The sequence below is a fragment of the Limulus polyphemus genome, unplaced genomic scaffold, assembly GCF_000517525.1.
Source record: "Limulus polyphemus unplaced genomic scaffold, Limulus_polyphemus-2.1.2 Scaffold44, whole genome shotgun sequence".
Classification (NCBI taxonomy): Eukaryota; Metazoa; Arthropoda; class Merostomata; order Xiphosura; family Limulidae; genus Limulus; species Limulus polyphemus.
This window is the reverse complement of record NW_013665654.1, coordinates 376,001-393,349: the sequence shown is the minus strand read 5'-3', so window position 1 is coordinate 393,349 and position 17,349 is coordinate 376,001. Positions and strand designations below refer to the sequence as shown.

The 17,349-nt window shown below is 34.6% G+C and overlaps 1 protein-coding gene across 3 annotated transcripts in view; it reads right to left on the bottom strand.

Moving 5' to 3' along the window:
* LOC106462282 (hepatocyte growth factor receptor-like) overlaps positions 1-17,349 on the bottom strand; it is a 64,940-nt gene that overhangs the window by 15,723 nt on the left and 31,868 nt on the right. For all 3 annotated transcript variants that reach the window (XM_022389598.1, XM_022389592.1, XM_013922186.2), the window contains exons 6-11: positions 16,529-16,668; positions 8,933-9,068; positions 6,933-7,069; positions 6,290-6,511; positions 5,406-5,517; positions 1,025-1,291 (exon numbers count right to left, since the gene is read on the bottom strand). In XM_022389598.1, coding sequence (XP_022245306.1) covers positions 1,025-1,291; positions 5,406-5,517; positions 6,290-6,511; positions 6,933-7,069; positions 8,933-9,068; positions 16,529-16,668 — 1,014 coding nt within the window. The remainder of the gene's footprint in view (positions 1-1,024; positions 1,292-5,405; positions 5,518-6,289; positions 6,512-6,932; positions 7,070-8,932; positions 9,069-16,528; positions 16,669-17,349) is intronic.

Genomic DNA, 17,349 nt, shown 5'->3' with positions numbered 1-17,349 from the left:
TCGCGGGTTCGAATCCCTGTCACACCAAACATGCTCGCCCTTTCAGCCGTGGGGGCGTTATAATGTGATGGTCAATCCCACTATTCGTTGGTGAAAGAGTAGCCCAAGAGTTGGTAGTGATGACTAGCTGCCTTCCCTCTAGTCTTACACTGTTAAATTAGGGACGGCTAGCGCAGATAGCCTTCGTGTAGCTTTGCGCGAAATTCAAAAACAAACAAACAAACAAACAAAGACGTAATGTGTGATCACCTTGCCTGGAGCCAATTGCTGCAAAAAATTTATCATGAAAGTTTGTTTGTTTGTAGTTATGCACAAAGCTATACAATGGGCTATTTGTGCTCTGCCCACCACGGGTATCGAAACCCGGTTTCTAGCGTTGTAAGTCCGCAGACATACCGCTGTGCCACTGGGGGGCGATCATGAAAGTAAAAGTATCGATTCAGTGTTAAACTTTAATCGTTTCTGAATTAAACTATTTTCTGTTATATCACAAACGTTTTCAATAAATAAAAACAAACCTCTTTAATCAACGGAGACTCTAAATTAGGAAAGCAACAAATATTTTTCCAGTTTTGTTGTCTATACATTTCATTTTATACATTCAGTACATAGACCAACAACAATATTAGGTTATACGATGAAAGGAATTAAAAACAATTTCTGTCGAACATAATTTCTTTAACAAGAATATTATGCCTTGTAGCACTGTTACGTCATCTTCTGACGTTTCACGCCAAAACTGTGAAGTACACATTTATAAAATTATCTTTCAAGCGGAATTACTACATCACTGTTGGCACAATTATTTTTGATACTTTAGAAAATTTACGTTGTTACAATGCGAATAATTTCTAGTTTCTCTTAAAACATATCTTTATACAAACACACAGCAATAAGTTCCTCCAGATACGCTCTTTTGATGAATTATGTTTTTCCATTATTATAGTTAGTTAAGTAATTAGTTTCCCAATAGATGGAACAGTCATCGTGAGATGTTAAAATTATGAAAAAACAAACTGCCTACCTTGAGAGTAAGTTGTTCTTCATCGATAGGGATATTTTGTAGATGCTTCGTACCATCAAACTGGAAGTATTCAGGATCTGGGTAGTAAAGTAATTGAGACAATTTCGGATAATGTGTAGGAAACTTCCTTAATTCTTCAACACCATCCATCAGAAATGCCATATGAGTTCGGATTGGTACAGAAACAGAAGGTGCGTCAACTGATGAATTAGAAATACTGGGGGTTTCGCACAGCATCTCTTCACCTCCCGGCCTTACACTGCAATCCTTCAATTCAGTAAGAGGGGGGAAAATAAACAAACTCTATTTTATTTTTAACCAGGTTATAAAAATCATGGTGGTAAAAAATAGGGTATTGAATTTTAAAAACAAAAGTGTTTTATATCATTCGAAACTCGCCGCTGAAAAAGAAAATAATTGATTCACTTCGGAGTCTCAAGTTAATTTTAAATCCAAAATTATATTCTAAAAGTTGCTTTTGATCAAACGAAATTACTCTGACGTCACATCGTAAGACGTGAGGTATTGTATATAATTGAAAGCTATCTTTGTTTCACAGATAGAAATGCTTCTTTGACACACGCTACGAATGCATTAAATTGTAGATTCAGTCTATAATTTATCGCATGCCTAATTACTGAGTGTTTAAATCCTAAAATTTTGGACTTAAAACGAAAATAATCCTTTATTCTAACTGTTGGTCTAAAAAAAATCTTAAACACACTTATAAATACGGTTTATTTTTCGTCCCTGCTTTTCCGTGTGGTCCAGTAAGAGGATAAGTAATTAGGCCTTTTTTTCTTTTTAATTTAAACTGTTAAGCATTTCATCTGAAATCTGTAAAAGTTCTCACACACGCACTTACTGGTTTTAAACAGAGAAACTGGGTGTGATATTTGGCTAACTTGTTAGTGCTATAGTTACTCATTGTCATAGTTTTTTTCCCTTTGGTACCACTTGCTGTAGGAATATGTAGTCTAATGTGTATCGATTTTAGAGACATCTAGAGGGTGTTTCCTTCCTATCTTGTATGTGTGGAATGACAAATGATGTTAGTGGTGTATCCACTATAAGAAAGATAACGCTATTGTTCTTGTATATTGTCGTCATTCCCTCTCTTAATTTTGAAAATGGTAATGTTCTGGATCTGATTCAGAGTTATCTCCATTTACCGTACACTACTGTCTTGTATCTATGTGCACTTGTCTTCTTTGGTTGACTTCAAACAGACAATAATTATTTTGTACTCAGACTTTACATTATTTTTTCAACTCAGTCAGAGCCGCCAGGCGTAATTCTGTGGGCTTATAAAGCTAAAAACAGGTTTTCGATACCTGTGATGGACACATCACAGATAGCCCATTGTGTAGCTTTGTGCTTATCGATAAACAAACTGATAAAAAATAGTCAGAGTCAGAAATTTTGTTTAACTGGATACATTTTCTGCTTTTCATCCTGATATTTGATATAAGTATTCTTACTTGTATGACAAGCACTACACTTGAAAATACCACAGTAACAAGAAGTACCATTTTTGTAGACTATAAGCCAACTCTGTAAGGGCGTAAGCAATTATTAAAATATTAGTAACGACTTTATTGAGCAAACTACAAACAAGGTGGTTCTAGACAGGTTTTTGTAAACACTGTTAATATTTTATTCGGATAAATAAATGCTGGTCATCTGATAAGCACAACATGGTGGATTACGTTTAATTTCAAACTATCAGCAAAAAAACACAATTGCAGAATAACACTCAAAAGGTTCAGTTTTAAGTAGAAAACTGCAGAATGGGCTATCTTCGCTGTGCCCACCCCCGCCTGTCGAATGTCAGTTTAGTGTCACAAATCCTCATGCCTCTACAAAGCCGTTAGGTTGGTAACCAAATGTAAGTTTATGACGAACGTGAATTATAAAAATGTCTCCCCCTCACGTTACCCAAAATGGATAAGAACACATTCTTATTACTCAACTACAAATCAGATATTCAAGTAGTTAACATACAGCATAACATGTTCAGACTTTTCAAACACAGTTGAGATATAATCAAAGCACGTAGTAAACAACAAAAGTCTATAAGAAGCTGAAAATCTTTCTAACCAAAGTTAGCCATTTTACCCACAAAATCTGAACGCATGTTTACTACCTCTTTCTAATCATACCTTTTCCCATTAAACATAAAAGCGATTCCTCGAAAGTATAAACCACAACTTCAACTCTTTCACTAGTATGGGTAATATATGTTCCCCTCTAGAGTGCTGCCATTTGAATTTAAAATGTGTCCCACTATGAGGAAAAGGTATCCCCCCTTCAAACTTCCCAAAGATTGCCAGTTTTAAGGGCGAGCATGTTCGGCGACGGGTTTCGATTCCGCGACCCACAGATTGTAAAGCGAGATCCCCCACTACCAGGCCATGATAGGCCCTGGGACAGAAGGAAGTTGAATATTTCCTCATAGGCTGGTTGTAAATAAACTGCGGATAACGAATGTTCGCATTAATTAATGAATCATCATTTGTCATCCGCTACCGCAGTCATGGGTTACGTGTAGGGCTTCAAATAAATGGTTCGACAGTGCTCGTGCGTAGCCAAATGTAAAAATTAAGACTGAAACGTTTTCGCGTGCCAACTCCTTTGTGGACTGCAAATTGAAAGGCATTAATTGTTTTGTTTTAGCTTTTGTTTAGCATTGTTCGCGGCTGACAAAGGTTCTCTCCCTTTTAGTTTTAATAAACCGTCGGAGTTCGTATAGATGACATTACTGTTTGTAACTACTTTCATTTAAACGCAACGCAAGAATATTTTCAAGAAATATTATTTGTTTATTTTATGTTAATGTATGATTATTTGTTTTTTGTTCAGTGCGGATCAAAATAATTCAGATAGTCCGTATACGAGAACTGTTCTTTATTATTATTATTCGTGTCCCTGGTTACATGTTTCCAAGAGGTGTTGCACGCAACACAACTGCAAAATGATAACTGACAGTAACAACTGTTTTATATAACGTGGTTAATCAATCGTGTAACAACAACTGAAAACTTCGGGTAGACAGTTCATCTTCATCAAGTATATATACCCCTCACATAATCGATATGCAGTTCCCATCTTTTCTGCTTGAAGACAACGTTTTGGACAAGGTGATTTTGCTTCGTATCACCACACCTGCTTAACTGGATGGAGAAAGTGCGTTGTACTTAACCCTCAAATTTTCGATTTTTTTTCATAACAGTCACTACCAATGAGCTCCACATATTGCATTATACAGGGTAATTTTATATTTTTACCTATTACAACATTCAGTGTAAAGAACTGACCAAACTTGTGCAAAATCACTCACATTCCAGTAAAATACACAGGGAACCCCCAAAAGTAATTGGTAGGATCAATTGAAATAGTGATGATATTTCTGTTTACATATCCTAGGGTAAACAGGGGGCATATTTCTGTTTATATTTTGTGTTTGACGAACAAAATCATTGACACATGAGCAATTGGATGCATAGTTTAAAGAAATCTGTTAAAAACAGACAGGGTCCCTTTCAAACATTCTAGGGTAAACAAGGAACATTGATTCTGGTAACAAGTGAAATCATGTTACATCCACATACGCTCAATAACTTTAGTACATGATGTGACTTAATGTTATTACCTCAATTTCTTTTTTAAATACCTAAACCTCTTTTAACCAACTGAATCATTAATTCTACGTGTACGATATCGTCTTTGATGTACAAAGATTGTGCATAAACACAAGACAGACATAAATGGATACATGTTAACGATTTCACATACCAAGAATACGATATAGCGATTATTATAACCATTACATACATTGGTAAGTTTTATGTGGTGGAAATCAATGCACGAATAATCTATCTGTAATTTTTTTTAATTGTTGCAAGTGTCAAAAATCATTTCATAGCTTTGAGACAATTCATAACTTTATAGCCGTCTAGATATCTTCTGCACCTCAACAAGTTTTATGATAGGATTTGTTTGTTTGTTTTGAATTTCGCGCAAAGCTACACGAGGGCTATCTGCGCTAGCCGTCCCTAATTTAGCAGTGTAAGACTAGAGGGAAGGCAGCTAGTCATCACCACCCACCGCCAACTCTTGGGCTACTCTTTTACCAACGAATAGTGGGATTGACCGTCACATTATAACGCCCCCACGGCTGAAAGGGCGAGCATGTTTGCGCGACCCTCAGATTGCGAGTCGAAAGCCCTCACCACCTGGCCATGCCGGGCCGTTATGATAGGAAAACATTTTTATTATATTGGATGTTCATTCAGATGATCATTATCGTTTTTCACTTTTCACGAATCTTATTAACAAAACTTCAACACAAGTTCGGTATACAACTGGAACTGAAACTTACCTGTTGTAATTCCTTTAAATGTCCAGTTACTGACGATGCCATCCTGATGATCATCTTTGGATGGGCTATGCTGTGGAAGTTTTTTCCTCTTATAATAAGTGTAGTTCCTCCACTGCAAACAAATGAAATGAAATAAGCATACAAAATAATTGTATAAAAACAAGTTACGTTTGTGTGCGCCATCTATAATCTTGTCATGCCAGGCCCTGTTAGATATGTTTTTGTCAAACATTAGGAACTCCCAACCAAAGTACTCGGCTGGAAGATCGAAAGTTAAAACATGAACGAAATCGTAAAGCTAGTCTTGCTTGCAACATTTACACTTTTGTAGAAAGTTTGTTTGTTTGTTTTGAATTTCGCGCAAAGCTACACGAGGGCTATCTGCGCTAGCCGTCCCTAATTTAGCAGTGTAAGACTAGAGGGAAGGCAGCTAGTCATCACCACCCACCGCCAACTCCTGGGCTACTCTTTTACCAACGAATAGTGGGATTGACCGTCACATTATAACGCCCCCACGGCTGAAAGGGCGAGCATGTTTGGTGGGACGGGGATCCGAACCCGCGACCCTCAGATTGCGAGTCGAGCGCCCTCACTACCTGGCCATGCCGGGCCCTTTAAAATATAAAAGAAACATTCAACTACGGTAATTAATATAATTTTATAACTTTTCTAGGTTACTTTAAATGGGAGAATGACAAGCAATACATGCATTTATTTAAAACGTTAGGTAATACACAATGAAAAAGAACTAACCTTTTTTTATTTGAAATACTACTCGTTACAAAATATATTAAAGTTAAGCGTCGAACAGGCGCAAATATGATTTTTTCTATACATGTACTACAAAACTAGAATAAATTTGTTAATATTTTCCTTCCGCATACCTCTCAGTAGTAACTTTAGGAGTAATTGTGTGAACTTCTGGGTCTCCCATGTACAAGAAGAACTTGCTTATCTGCTTCAAGTCACCGCGACTTTCATTTCTATTCTCACTGTCTACGAGTACCACAGTGTCATCTATCTCCAATGTCACATACCAAAGTTTGATTTCCGTAGAAAAGTTTTTAAAGTTTCCTGTATAAAACTCAATCTCGTTGGTCGTCGTTCTACAAAAGAAAATAATTCTAACTTCAGCTCAAAAACCACTTCCTTCATTTTACAAAGGAAACATTTTCTTCACGCAAAATTAACCTAGTAGTGTATTCTTCTGAAGAATCAACATGTAAACTGAAAGTCTGAGAAAGGCCCATCAGAAACTAGATGGCCAATTCTTCCGCTTGAGGTTTATACGTGATCTGAGAGCATTGTAATTCATAGTACTTTAAGCGGAATCATATGTTTTATACAAGTTTTAAATAAATATCTCAAAAACCAGTGACAAGAAAATGTCAAATTTTGGATTAACGACATAGAAACAAATTATTAGCATTTTAATTCTTCTGGCTTTATTGCACTTTCATGTTAGGACAAAGGTGTTAAATAAACCCACAATATTGCAAAACACAATTTAGCTATCGCCATTCTTACCTAATTTCCTTGCATGTAACGCCAGCCACTCTAATTTTTCTTTTTAATCCGATGTCCAAGTTTTTCCCATACATTGTCACTTTGGTTCCACCGGATAAAGGCCCTTTGGAAGGATAGACTCCGAAAAAAACAGGAATCTGAAAAAAAATATTACGTGAGTGTAAACGACTATAGAAACTCAACACCACTATTTTAACAAACATATATATATATATATAGTAGGCCTAACGATACGTAAGGTTACTTGTTACTTAGTTTCTGTTAAGTCTAGACCGGTGAAAATTATTTGTTTACCCAAAATTTTCAAAGTTTCTTTTATCATACCGTGCATTTAGATTTAACAGTAAATATCAGTTATTTGTATAACTTGCTATTGTCTTGATTACGTATTGTTATGGGTCACTCCCCTTTGATATCACTAAATCTTTCCCATGGAAGATGTTACTGCAGAATTATATAGATTTGTATACAGTTTATGCAATGCTATAATTATGTGGCATATGTTACGACGCTGGAGAACATATCATCCTATTTTTGCTGGAGAAATGACCAATTAATTGAGTTTCGCATGTGCACTGGAAGAGCGAACTATTGTTTTCTGCATATAATACTTTTGATTTTCAAGTCTTATCCAGCTTTTCCCTCAGCATTTCTGGAGAAACGAACTATCTCTATAACTTAGAAAACAATGCACTCGTCACTTTGACTGTTTTCCGTCATAAATATATATACTCGTTCTTACTTTGTTTTGTACTGCGTTTAATTTATTTATTTAGATTCAGTCAGTCAGAAATTCAGATTTTATTCTGTATAACATTTTCTGCCGTTACTCCTGTTATTGCGCCTACTATTCTCACTTCTAATGTTAATCAGTGCACCTGAGTATACCACAATAATAACTAATCATATGTTAGATTGCGTCTTTATAGCTTATCTATTCAAGTCTCTTCCACTTAGAAATGAGCTGCGAAAAAACTTATTACGTGCTCCACACTAAGGAAACCCTTGCGAGAAGTGCAGAAGTGTTATTTTAAATACCTAATAAATTTTGGATCTTTTTATAAAGTTTTTGAAACTTAGCAACCTTTACTTTCAAACTATTCCGTTATTTAGATTAGTTACGGCGTAGACGCATGAGAAAATTTTGTTCTTTACAACGTAGCAGGCGAGATAATGTTTTCGGGATACACAGTGCTTGAATTTTAAAGACATGAGAAAATACATTATGACAAGCTTCAAATTGCTTCCTCTTTAAAAGCGCAAAAGTAATTCTATGTAATTCGCATTCAGTTTAATGCAAAATGAAAAAAGTACAAACATGATAACAGGATCTAACATTAAGATGCGCAAAGCACCCACGGGAGTCTGTAGTGGCTAAAATGCTTTAAAGTAAAATCTCATGAACACGCACACAGCAAAAACCTAAGTCTCACTGTGTCTCCGAATTGTAAATCATTCAGAAGAGCTTTATGTGCGCCATGCCTCATTTAGAAAGATAAACCACTATCGTCTTTTTGTATTGTCTTAAATTGTGTAGATACAACAATGAGACACAGTTTTTTGCTTTTTAACCCGAAGAATATTTATTATTGGAGAGGAAAAATTATAGCAATAGTGTGGACACATGTTTTTTTCGAAAAATTATTTCTGCAGTTTTATTCCGAAAGCAAAGTCACATTTCCCAAGTGATGTTTCACAAGAAAGCCACCTTTAAAAATTTTGCATTCAAAAGTGCTGGATACATAGTTAATTTGTTATAAGCTTAGAAAGTTGCTCGTTAAAATCTAGATAAATACCTAGCTTAGAATTATAATGCTGTATGGTATTACGTATGACAAAATTATGATGGTGCGGATTCTGGTATTGTATTCTAATTCCAATATGACATTAATAAATGAATGATTAAAACAAATGTACTATTGATGTAAAAATTTGTCTGAACGTTTAAGCATATTCTCTGCAACTGAATGCTTAATAAATTGTAAAATTTTACAACTTACCTTGTAGCTGTAATCAGTTTGTGATGTTGTTGTTCCTTTCATATCATAACTTACAGAATTCCATGATAAGTCTAACACAGTAAGCTCGATTGGTCCTGTCTTTTCTTTCTGAATGCTTTTAGTTTTACAACGCAACCTAGAATTTTAGGTTTTGTTACATTTCATATAATCAAGTAATACAACATTTAATAACACTTGATGCATTATGAAAAAATGTTTTAGGTTTCACAGCCACAATGACAAAAATTTGTTCTTGCTTCTCTGATAGTGATTATATTCGTTTCAGGCTAACGTTTTAGAAAGTCACTCATATTGTTTCAAAGTGTGAGACTCAGAGTTGGTTGCACCCAGGTTCGTTAAGTCGTCCTCCCACCTCCGCCCACTTTTACAAATTCAAAATTGGTCTATGCCTGTGTCAAAATTATGTGCTGATTATGTATCATTTTGGATTTTACTACTGAGCTATGTATTCACATCCCCTTCACAGATACTGAACTCTAAAAGATAAGCCCCTCACTTCTACAATGAGCAATTCAAAATTGAACTATGATAAACTTATACTCTGATAATTACCCGTTTTGCATTTCACTTCCAGGAGGATATTAAACTCGGAATGTGACCCAGGATACAAATAGTCAGTTAAATCCAATAGATTTCTATCTATACTTTTCTTAATTAGAGTGTGAAGGTTTGAGTCCCTCATCCCGAGAAGAACGGACGGGGACAGATTTAATACCTTTTAAATATAAGAATGTAACAGCTCATGTGCAAATGTACCCTGAACTATTTACAAATTTCGATAAACTTGTTTACCACCAGACCTTCGGTAGATTCAATGTTTGATTTACTCTTAATCCTGTGAAGGTGTTACTTAATAATTATAATAAATTAACCTAAAAAAAAAGGTTATATTTAATATTTGTTGTTACGTACAAAGCTACTGAAAATGCTATCAGTGCGCTGCCCACCGCAGGTATCCAAACTTGTGTTTTCAGCGGTATAAGCTCACAGACTTATTGCTGAACCACCTGGGGGACTATATTATATGGACACTTTATTTCGCATTTTAATGACACCTGTGTATTTGATTGTTATTATTTTAGAGCATAAAGCAGCACAATGGGATACATTTGTTCTGTCCAGTCCATAAACTTACCGCTACACCCACCCGGGGACCCGTGTATTTGAATGATAGAAATGTATCATATGGTTAAATTTGGTTTCGATAATATTAAAATAACCAAATTCACGATCGATAAGGCTACCGCATATCACAATATACAAGGTACAACAATGTAATTATAGAGCTGCTTCATACAGAACATTGGTAACGTTTTACTTTTAAAATATTGTTTTATTTATTCTTGTAATGCTTTCTTTAGTACCAAGAGTATAATAACAAACGTACAGTATCAAGTGTATGGTATGTTACCTACATCGTGGCAATACTTTTGCGTGATAAGCTCCTACGTACAATACTTTTGGCGAAACCACAAAGAATTACCACCAGTCTCTGATAATTATAATAATCAAAGTTACAGACATACCGGGTCAACAAGTAAAGAGTGGGTGAAAATTTATCTCCTCATAAAAACAAAAAGAAAGAATTGAACTTCGCCAACGTTCAGCATTGGTTACCTAAAGTTACACCGTGAAACTAATTTACAAATCAACAAAAGTACTGAAGGCACAGAAATAATTTACTCAGTTGTGTTTTAAGCTACATAATCAAATGTGGCCTTAATAGAAAAGTTGCCTTAATAATGAAGTGACAACTAACCAAATGTGGCCTTATTAGAAGAGTTGCCTTAATAACGAAGTGACAACTAACCAAATGTGGCCTTAATAGAAACGTTGCCTTAATAACGAAGTGACAACTAACCAAATGTGGCCTTATTAGAAGAGTTGCCTTAATAATGAAGTGACAACTAACCAAATGTGGCCTTATTAGAAGAGTTGCCTTAATAACGAAGTGACAACTAACCAAATGTGGCCTTAATAACGAAGTGACAACTAACCAAATGTGGCCTTAATAGAAGAGTTGCCTTAATAATGAAATGCCAACTAACCAAATGTGGCCATAACAGAGGGGTGATCTTAATAATGAAGTGAAAAATAACGATGAGTTGCCTTAATAATGAAGTGACAACTAACCAAAAATGGCCTTAACAAACAGATGGTTTTAATAATGAAGTAACAACTAACAAAATGTGGCCTTAATGGAAGAGTTGCCTTAATAACGAAGTTACAACTAACCAAAAATGTCCTTAACAAACAGATGGTTTTAATAATGAAGTAACAACTAACAAAATGTGGCCTTAATAGAAGAGTTGCCTTAATAACGAAGTTACAACTAACCAAAAATGGCCTTAACAAACGGGTGGTCTTAATAATGGAGTAACAACTAACAATATGTGGCCTTAATTGAAGAGTTGCTTTAATAATGAAGTTATATTTTGACACATTTGATATATTGAATATCCTTAAGATTAAGAATATTTTAAATGTTATTAGTAGTCCGATGTTTTAAATCTAACTAAACGACTGATGAACTAATTAATACAAATTTCGATTTGTTTCCTCAAGTATTTTCGTCTATTCTAGTAACAAATTTTCCTTGCCAATTTAATTCTTATCGCTTATGTTTTTCTATTTCTTTGTACATATTTCTACATGATTTTTTCAGTCGTTCATTTTAGCAGGTCACATTACTACCCGTTATCGTTTTTCTACAGATTGTTAATAAATCAAACACATATTCACCTTAAATCATTACACTTAAATTATTAGGTAAACTTTCAGCAGATTTTGCTCGTTGCTTACTTTTCTTACAAATCCACAAGTAAGCGAGAGTGAGAAATCGTCTGAATAGTTCGTATACATAAACATGGATCGATCGATGTCTGTCAACGAAAATTAAATTACAGTTCTTCTTACAAAATTGTTTCTGGTTTGGTATCTAATTAGTAAGGATATGAACATCTATGGCAAACGTTTGGCTACAATCTCAACACACAAGAAAATAATGATGCTCCTGGCTTTGGTGATATAAATGTTTCTGAAGAAGAAACTGATGATAGTTATAAAAGTTGACACATTTGATTCTTCTTCTTTGTTTGACACAAATAGTGATTTACTTACATCCACTGTAACCCTAACATCAGGTAACTATAATCATATTCGCCACCAAGATGTTCAATTTACATGTTACAGTAAGATTAAAAACATGGAAAGAAATGAACGCATATATGTCTTAAATCATGAGCATGGACCCACGTTGTTAGTCAGCTTATTTTAGAACACACCATATACATTGTCATTCGAAAGGAACAGTCTTTAAAATCAGGAGTTATTTGCCAGATTTAATGCAGTATACAAAAAAAAAATGTGGGTTCAACCTAACAGGAACTATCTACAAAGGTCATACCGAAAGTTATAAAGTACATCTCAATTCTTCGTGAAAGATATTTTTATAAAGAAAAATAGGAAGATCAAACGCTATTTGTCTTCCGAGAAAAGAAAAGTGGTAATAGCTTTACTTACCGAAAGAAATATGTCGACAACCACATATTTCCCTTGAAAGCAAAGAGATACAATCATCCGATTATCTCCATTATTAAAACTAAGGATTTGGAATGCTTCCGGGAAGTGATTTATAACGTTGGTTATGATCTTCTTTTTTTTTTTTCAAGCACCCATATACAATGACTGTGTCAACGATACACCTTTATCGAAAATATCAAATGATGGTTCTACATAGGATTTCTGGCGTCAAATCCGCACACAGATGCTCTTTTACGGTATCACCATAAATTATTAAAACACTAACAGTTTTCAATAAGCATCATGCCTTTTGAATGATATGGTACTAATGAAAGTCTGTACTGCATCTTATAACAGAAAAGAAGTGGTGCTGCAACTCCCGAAGTCGTCGTCACAAGTAAGTTTCTAGATTTTTTGCTTGTCGCAGGTATGGAATTATTCAATACTCTTCCCTTTAAGACAATACAAGAGCATGCTACATGTTTCTTATGCACGCTTTGGAAAATGCGATGTATCTCATACGATAAAACTAATTTCACATTGAAATTGTTTCGAAGGTCAAATGAAGCATACAAGACAGTTTTCTCTAAGAACAATGAGATAAGCCGTACAATGCACGAATGTTAAATATATAAAGGATCTGATAACAGAAACTGTAACGGTTACAATCAGTGGAGCTTAGTGCAACAATAACTACGGAAATCCTAAATTTTCTGATATTCGAAAAAAAACTGGTTAAAATAAGTAGCTGTAGCTGTTTTACTGAATGACATTGTAATATAATATTTAATAATTCACATGTCTCTACTGAATTACGTATTTTCAACAATGATGAAGAAATCTCTAATAACAATTTTGAAGTCTGTGTTTTAACAGTATTCCTTGTTGCAGAGGTGAAGGGGAAATCAGCAATAACTCTTTGGAATTATATCACATATTCAGATTCTAAGCAAGCTATTAACATTGTAATTACCTCTCATTGTACCGAAGTTCGGATATGATACTCCCACTACAGTGATTTAAAGAGCAGTGAAAGTACACGACATCATAAACATCAACTTTAAGTCCTAAAATGGGGTAATGAAAGTGGCTAATGGTAACAAGCCCATGGTGAAAATTCTTTACGTAATGCATAACAGTAAGCTCTTGGTGAAGAACAAATCCAAACTTCTGTGTAGTTAACGAAAAGAGTAAGCCGGATACGAAACCGATTCAATCACTTTGTGTTAGCCTAAGTTGTATGATGATCAGACAATATTTGGACTGAACATTTCCGCTGATAATAAAGGTTCAACGGAATGTCCAGCAAAACATTTACGAAATGGTATTCATAATTGTAAATTTTATGGGGTACCACTTCAGATTTTCCAATAATACCCTAATCCTTTTCCTTCTGATGATGAAGAGACTTATAAACGAAGAAGAATGTGCATTGAATGTTCGATGAAACATAACAATTCACAGGAAGATAAGAAGATTAGACGGAAACAGGTAGATCCTCCCCTCTCCAATCCCTAAACAGATGATTATCATAGTTATTTCCATTTTGCAATTGAATAATAGTTGACCTCTCCAAAACAAAACCAGTTATTGCTATTGACTTATTTAAAAATGACAATAGATGTACTCTTATATCTAACTTGTAATAGATGCACCACAAAGGCATCTTTTGCTACTGAAAGAATTGACCTCGTGACCTCGAACGTTATAAGACTATCATATGCATAACAGAATAAAACTTAATGTGCTTCTTGGGAGATATTAGTACAAAATTTAAACCAGCACCACTATACCAAATCAAATAGCAAAGGCAACCCGGAAACCATGGTTTTCACTTTTTTTTTTTATTTCTTCGGATAACATTAAGATCCCATTACTCACAGGATTAAACATTACCAGAAATATTGACGAATAAACGTAAAATTCGTAAAAAAAACTAACAGATAGCGTCCATTAACTTTACGTTTTACACATACTTTTCGTTCATTTGAAGAAAGGAAAACCATTGGACCGATTTAGGAAGCGTGGGATTTATGTAACACTACTTTTCTGTTACTGTTTGAAACTACAGTTATCCACAAAGTAATACAGTGACAAGTTTCTGTACGTGTAATGTATATTTTTCAGTTCTTTTACATAGAAAACCTCATGAACTATTGAACCTCATGAACTATTCCTTAAGAAATATCATACCACCATTCAACACAAAGAGACGGACCAGCCGATTTTTTTTAGGTACAAAATATTGGCACCAGCAATATTTTGATAATATTAGAAAGTTATTGTTATTGAGAAGTTATTATGGTGAAAAGGGAGTAACACATTGAAAAACCAGTGAATGATTGCGGCATTGTTCGAACAGAGCATATTTTTTGTTTGAAAAAAATCTAAATATTTGTCAAATATACGGGCATTACGGCACTGTTCCATTAAACGTATAAATAAAAGAACCTTTAGTTTCATGTAGTAGGTATTATATAAAAGTACTCCTTGTATCTTCTCCCTTCTCTCCAGATCTGATTAAGTTATTAAAGATGTTACTATAATCATTTATGTTACAACTCACGCACGTACGCAGGGGGATTCGGCTGAACCCCCTACTTTTGTGAGGTAAAACATAATGCTTATATATTTATAGAGCAACTGCTTATGGTATTTAACGTTTTATACATAGTCTACATTCTTCTGATAAAGCATTAACATTTTTTCGCTTGAAATAGTCGCATGCAATGGCACTTTGTAATTGGAATCCGAAGCCGTATTGCTATTGTTAGGTTTTGTAGGCCGGATTCTTTACAGCGGGTTTCTGCGACTTGTTGGCGACAAATTTCAACAATAAACAAACAGCAACATAGTCCACTTATAATGTATTAAAACAAGTCAAACGTAGATACAAATGTTCGTTACAATGTTGGTTATCATACTTGTATCCAGAGTTTTTAATAATTGTCTCTTTTTTTCGTCAAGGTCCACGCAGTCTGGTTCAATTACTTTAGAATACAATTAATTATTATTCTCTGGTTTGTTATTACAATACAGTTTGTGATAACTTCACTTTAAAAATCGCCATTATACGTTCTTTATCCTAAACTTACAATCACGCAGTCTAGACCTAAATAATAATATTTTGACTCGTATTTATACCCCGACAGAAATCTAAAGCATTCCACGCAATATTAGATATTCTGCTTTCCACCGGTTGAATAATTACCTGAGATGTGCACAAACCAAAGAAAGACTGAGTACTCTAGCTTTAATACATAATCATTACTACACTGCTATCAACATTGAAAAAAAAAGTAAATCAGTTATGGAAAAGCACCCAGAAGAATGGAGCATACTAACATTTTATCTCAGTAGTACATACCTGTACGTATATGATAGCCAATGATTGAAATAGTTAATATAATATTGTTGTGCAGAGTTGTTTAAACTAGTAATATAATTTAACAATTAATAACTACTCTGTATGTAGATAGTACAGTACTTTACTATAATAAAATATACATATTTATGTTAATTTAAATCTAGCTCTCCATGTTGTGTTACAACAGAATGATGATTTGTTGACCTTTCATTGGATGTTTGTGGATTTTATGTGAATATCCATGCAATTGTTTAAGCTATGTTTCATGCAAAATTGCTTCCAAATTTAATCTCGTAGCACTTATGTTTTTACAAGTTTTCTGGGGGGACATGCCCCCAGACCCCCGCAGCATACTTTTCATGCTGATTAAACTTCGCACAATATGTGTTGGCTTTTGATCTCACAAATTAGAATCCCCCTTTCAAACATTCTCCGTACAGGCCTGCAACTTCAGACTTATGGCTTTAGTTTCCTGTAAGATTCATTTAATCCAAATTTTCCTGCTTTACCCTTTATCTTAAGGTCAAAAATATTTACATTCTTTACCTTCTTCAACTTTTCCAAATATATATTTGATTTCAATAATCTAAAACTATTTCAAACAAACTCGTAAACTTGAACAAATATGGTTACGAAATGAAAAAAAGAAACAGCAAGTACAATTCAGAATCATCTCGTAAACTTACCTATTTATTTTATGTACCTGAATGTCACAGCTTTCACCAGCAACTCTCACACTAATATTTCCACTAGGAGTTGAACCAAAATTATTTCCTTCAATGGTGATGAGGGTACCGCCTCCTACTGGTCCACTTGCTGGAAAAAACTGTAAAAAATACTTCGTCAAGTTTGTTTGTTTGAAGTTAAGCACAAAGCTACACAATGGGCTATCTGTGCTCTGCCCACCACGGGTATCGAAACCCGGATTTTAGCGTTGTAAGTCCGCAGACATACCGCTGTGCCACTGGGGGGCCACTTCGTCAAAATATTCGCGTAATACAACGTAATTCTATTAATATTCATTATTACCAGTTTTACGTACGTATGTAACGATCTCTTTGATTACCATTAGTAGCAGTGCTCGTCATTATTACTAGTTTTATAGATATGCGTAACAGTGTTCTGCTTGTCACTAGTCTTACATGCATACGTAACAGTAGTATTATGCGTAGTCACCGGTTTTACGTCGTATGTTTCAGTGTTCTGCACTGCCAATAGTTTCACGAGTACCAAGCGCTCTCATTCATGCTCTTGTGCATGTTTTAGAATAACTTTCGGATGTTTTTATATAAGAAGTTCATTTTAACATGCGCATTAAACTACAACGCGAGTACTAATATTACCAGTTTCTCTGTTATTATTTACATTGATACATTAGCTGTTGTTTTTTTTAGATTCATTACAATAATTGATGAACAAAATATAATGTTTATATACTATAGGAGGCCCGGCATGGCCAGGTGGTTAAGGCATTCGACTCGCAATCAAGGGTCGCGGGTTCGAATCC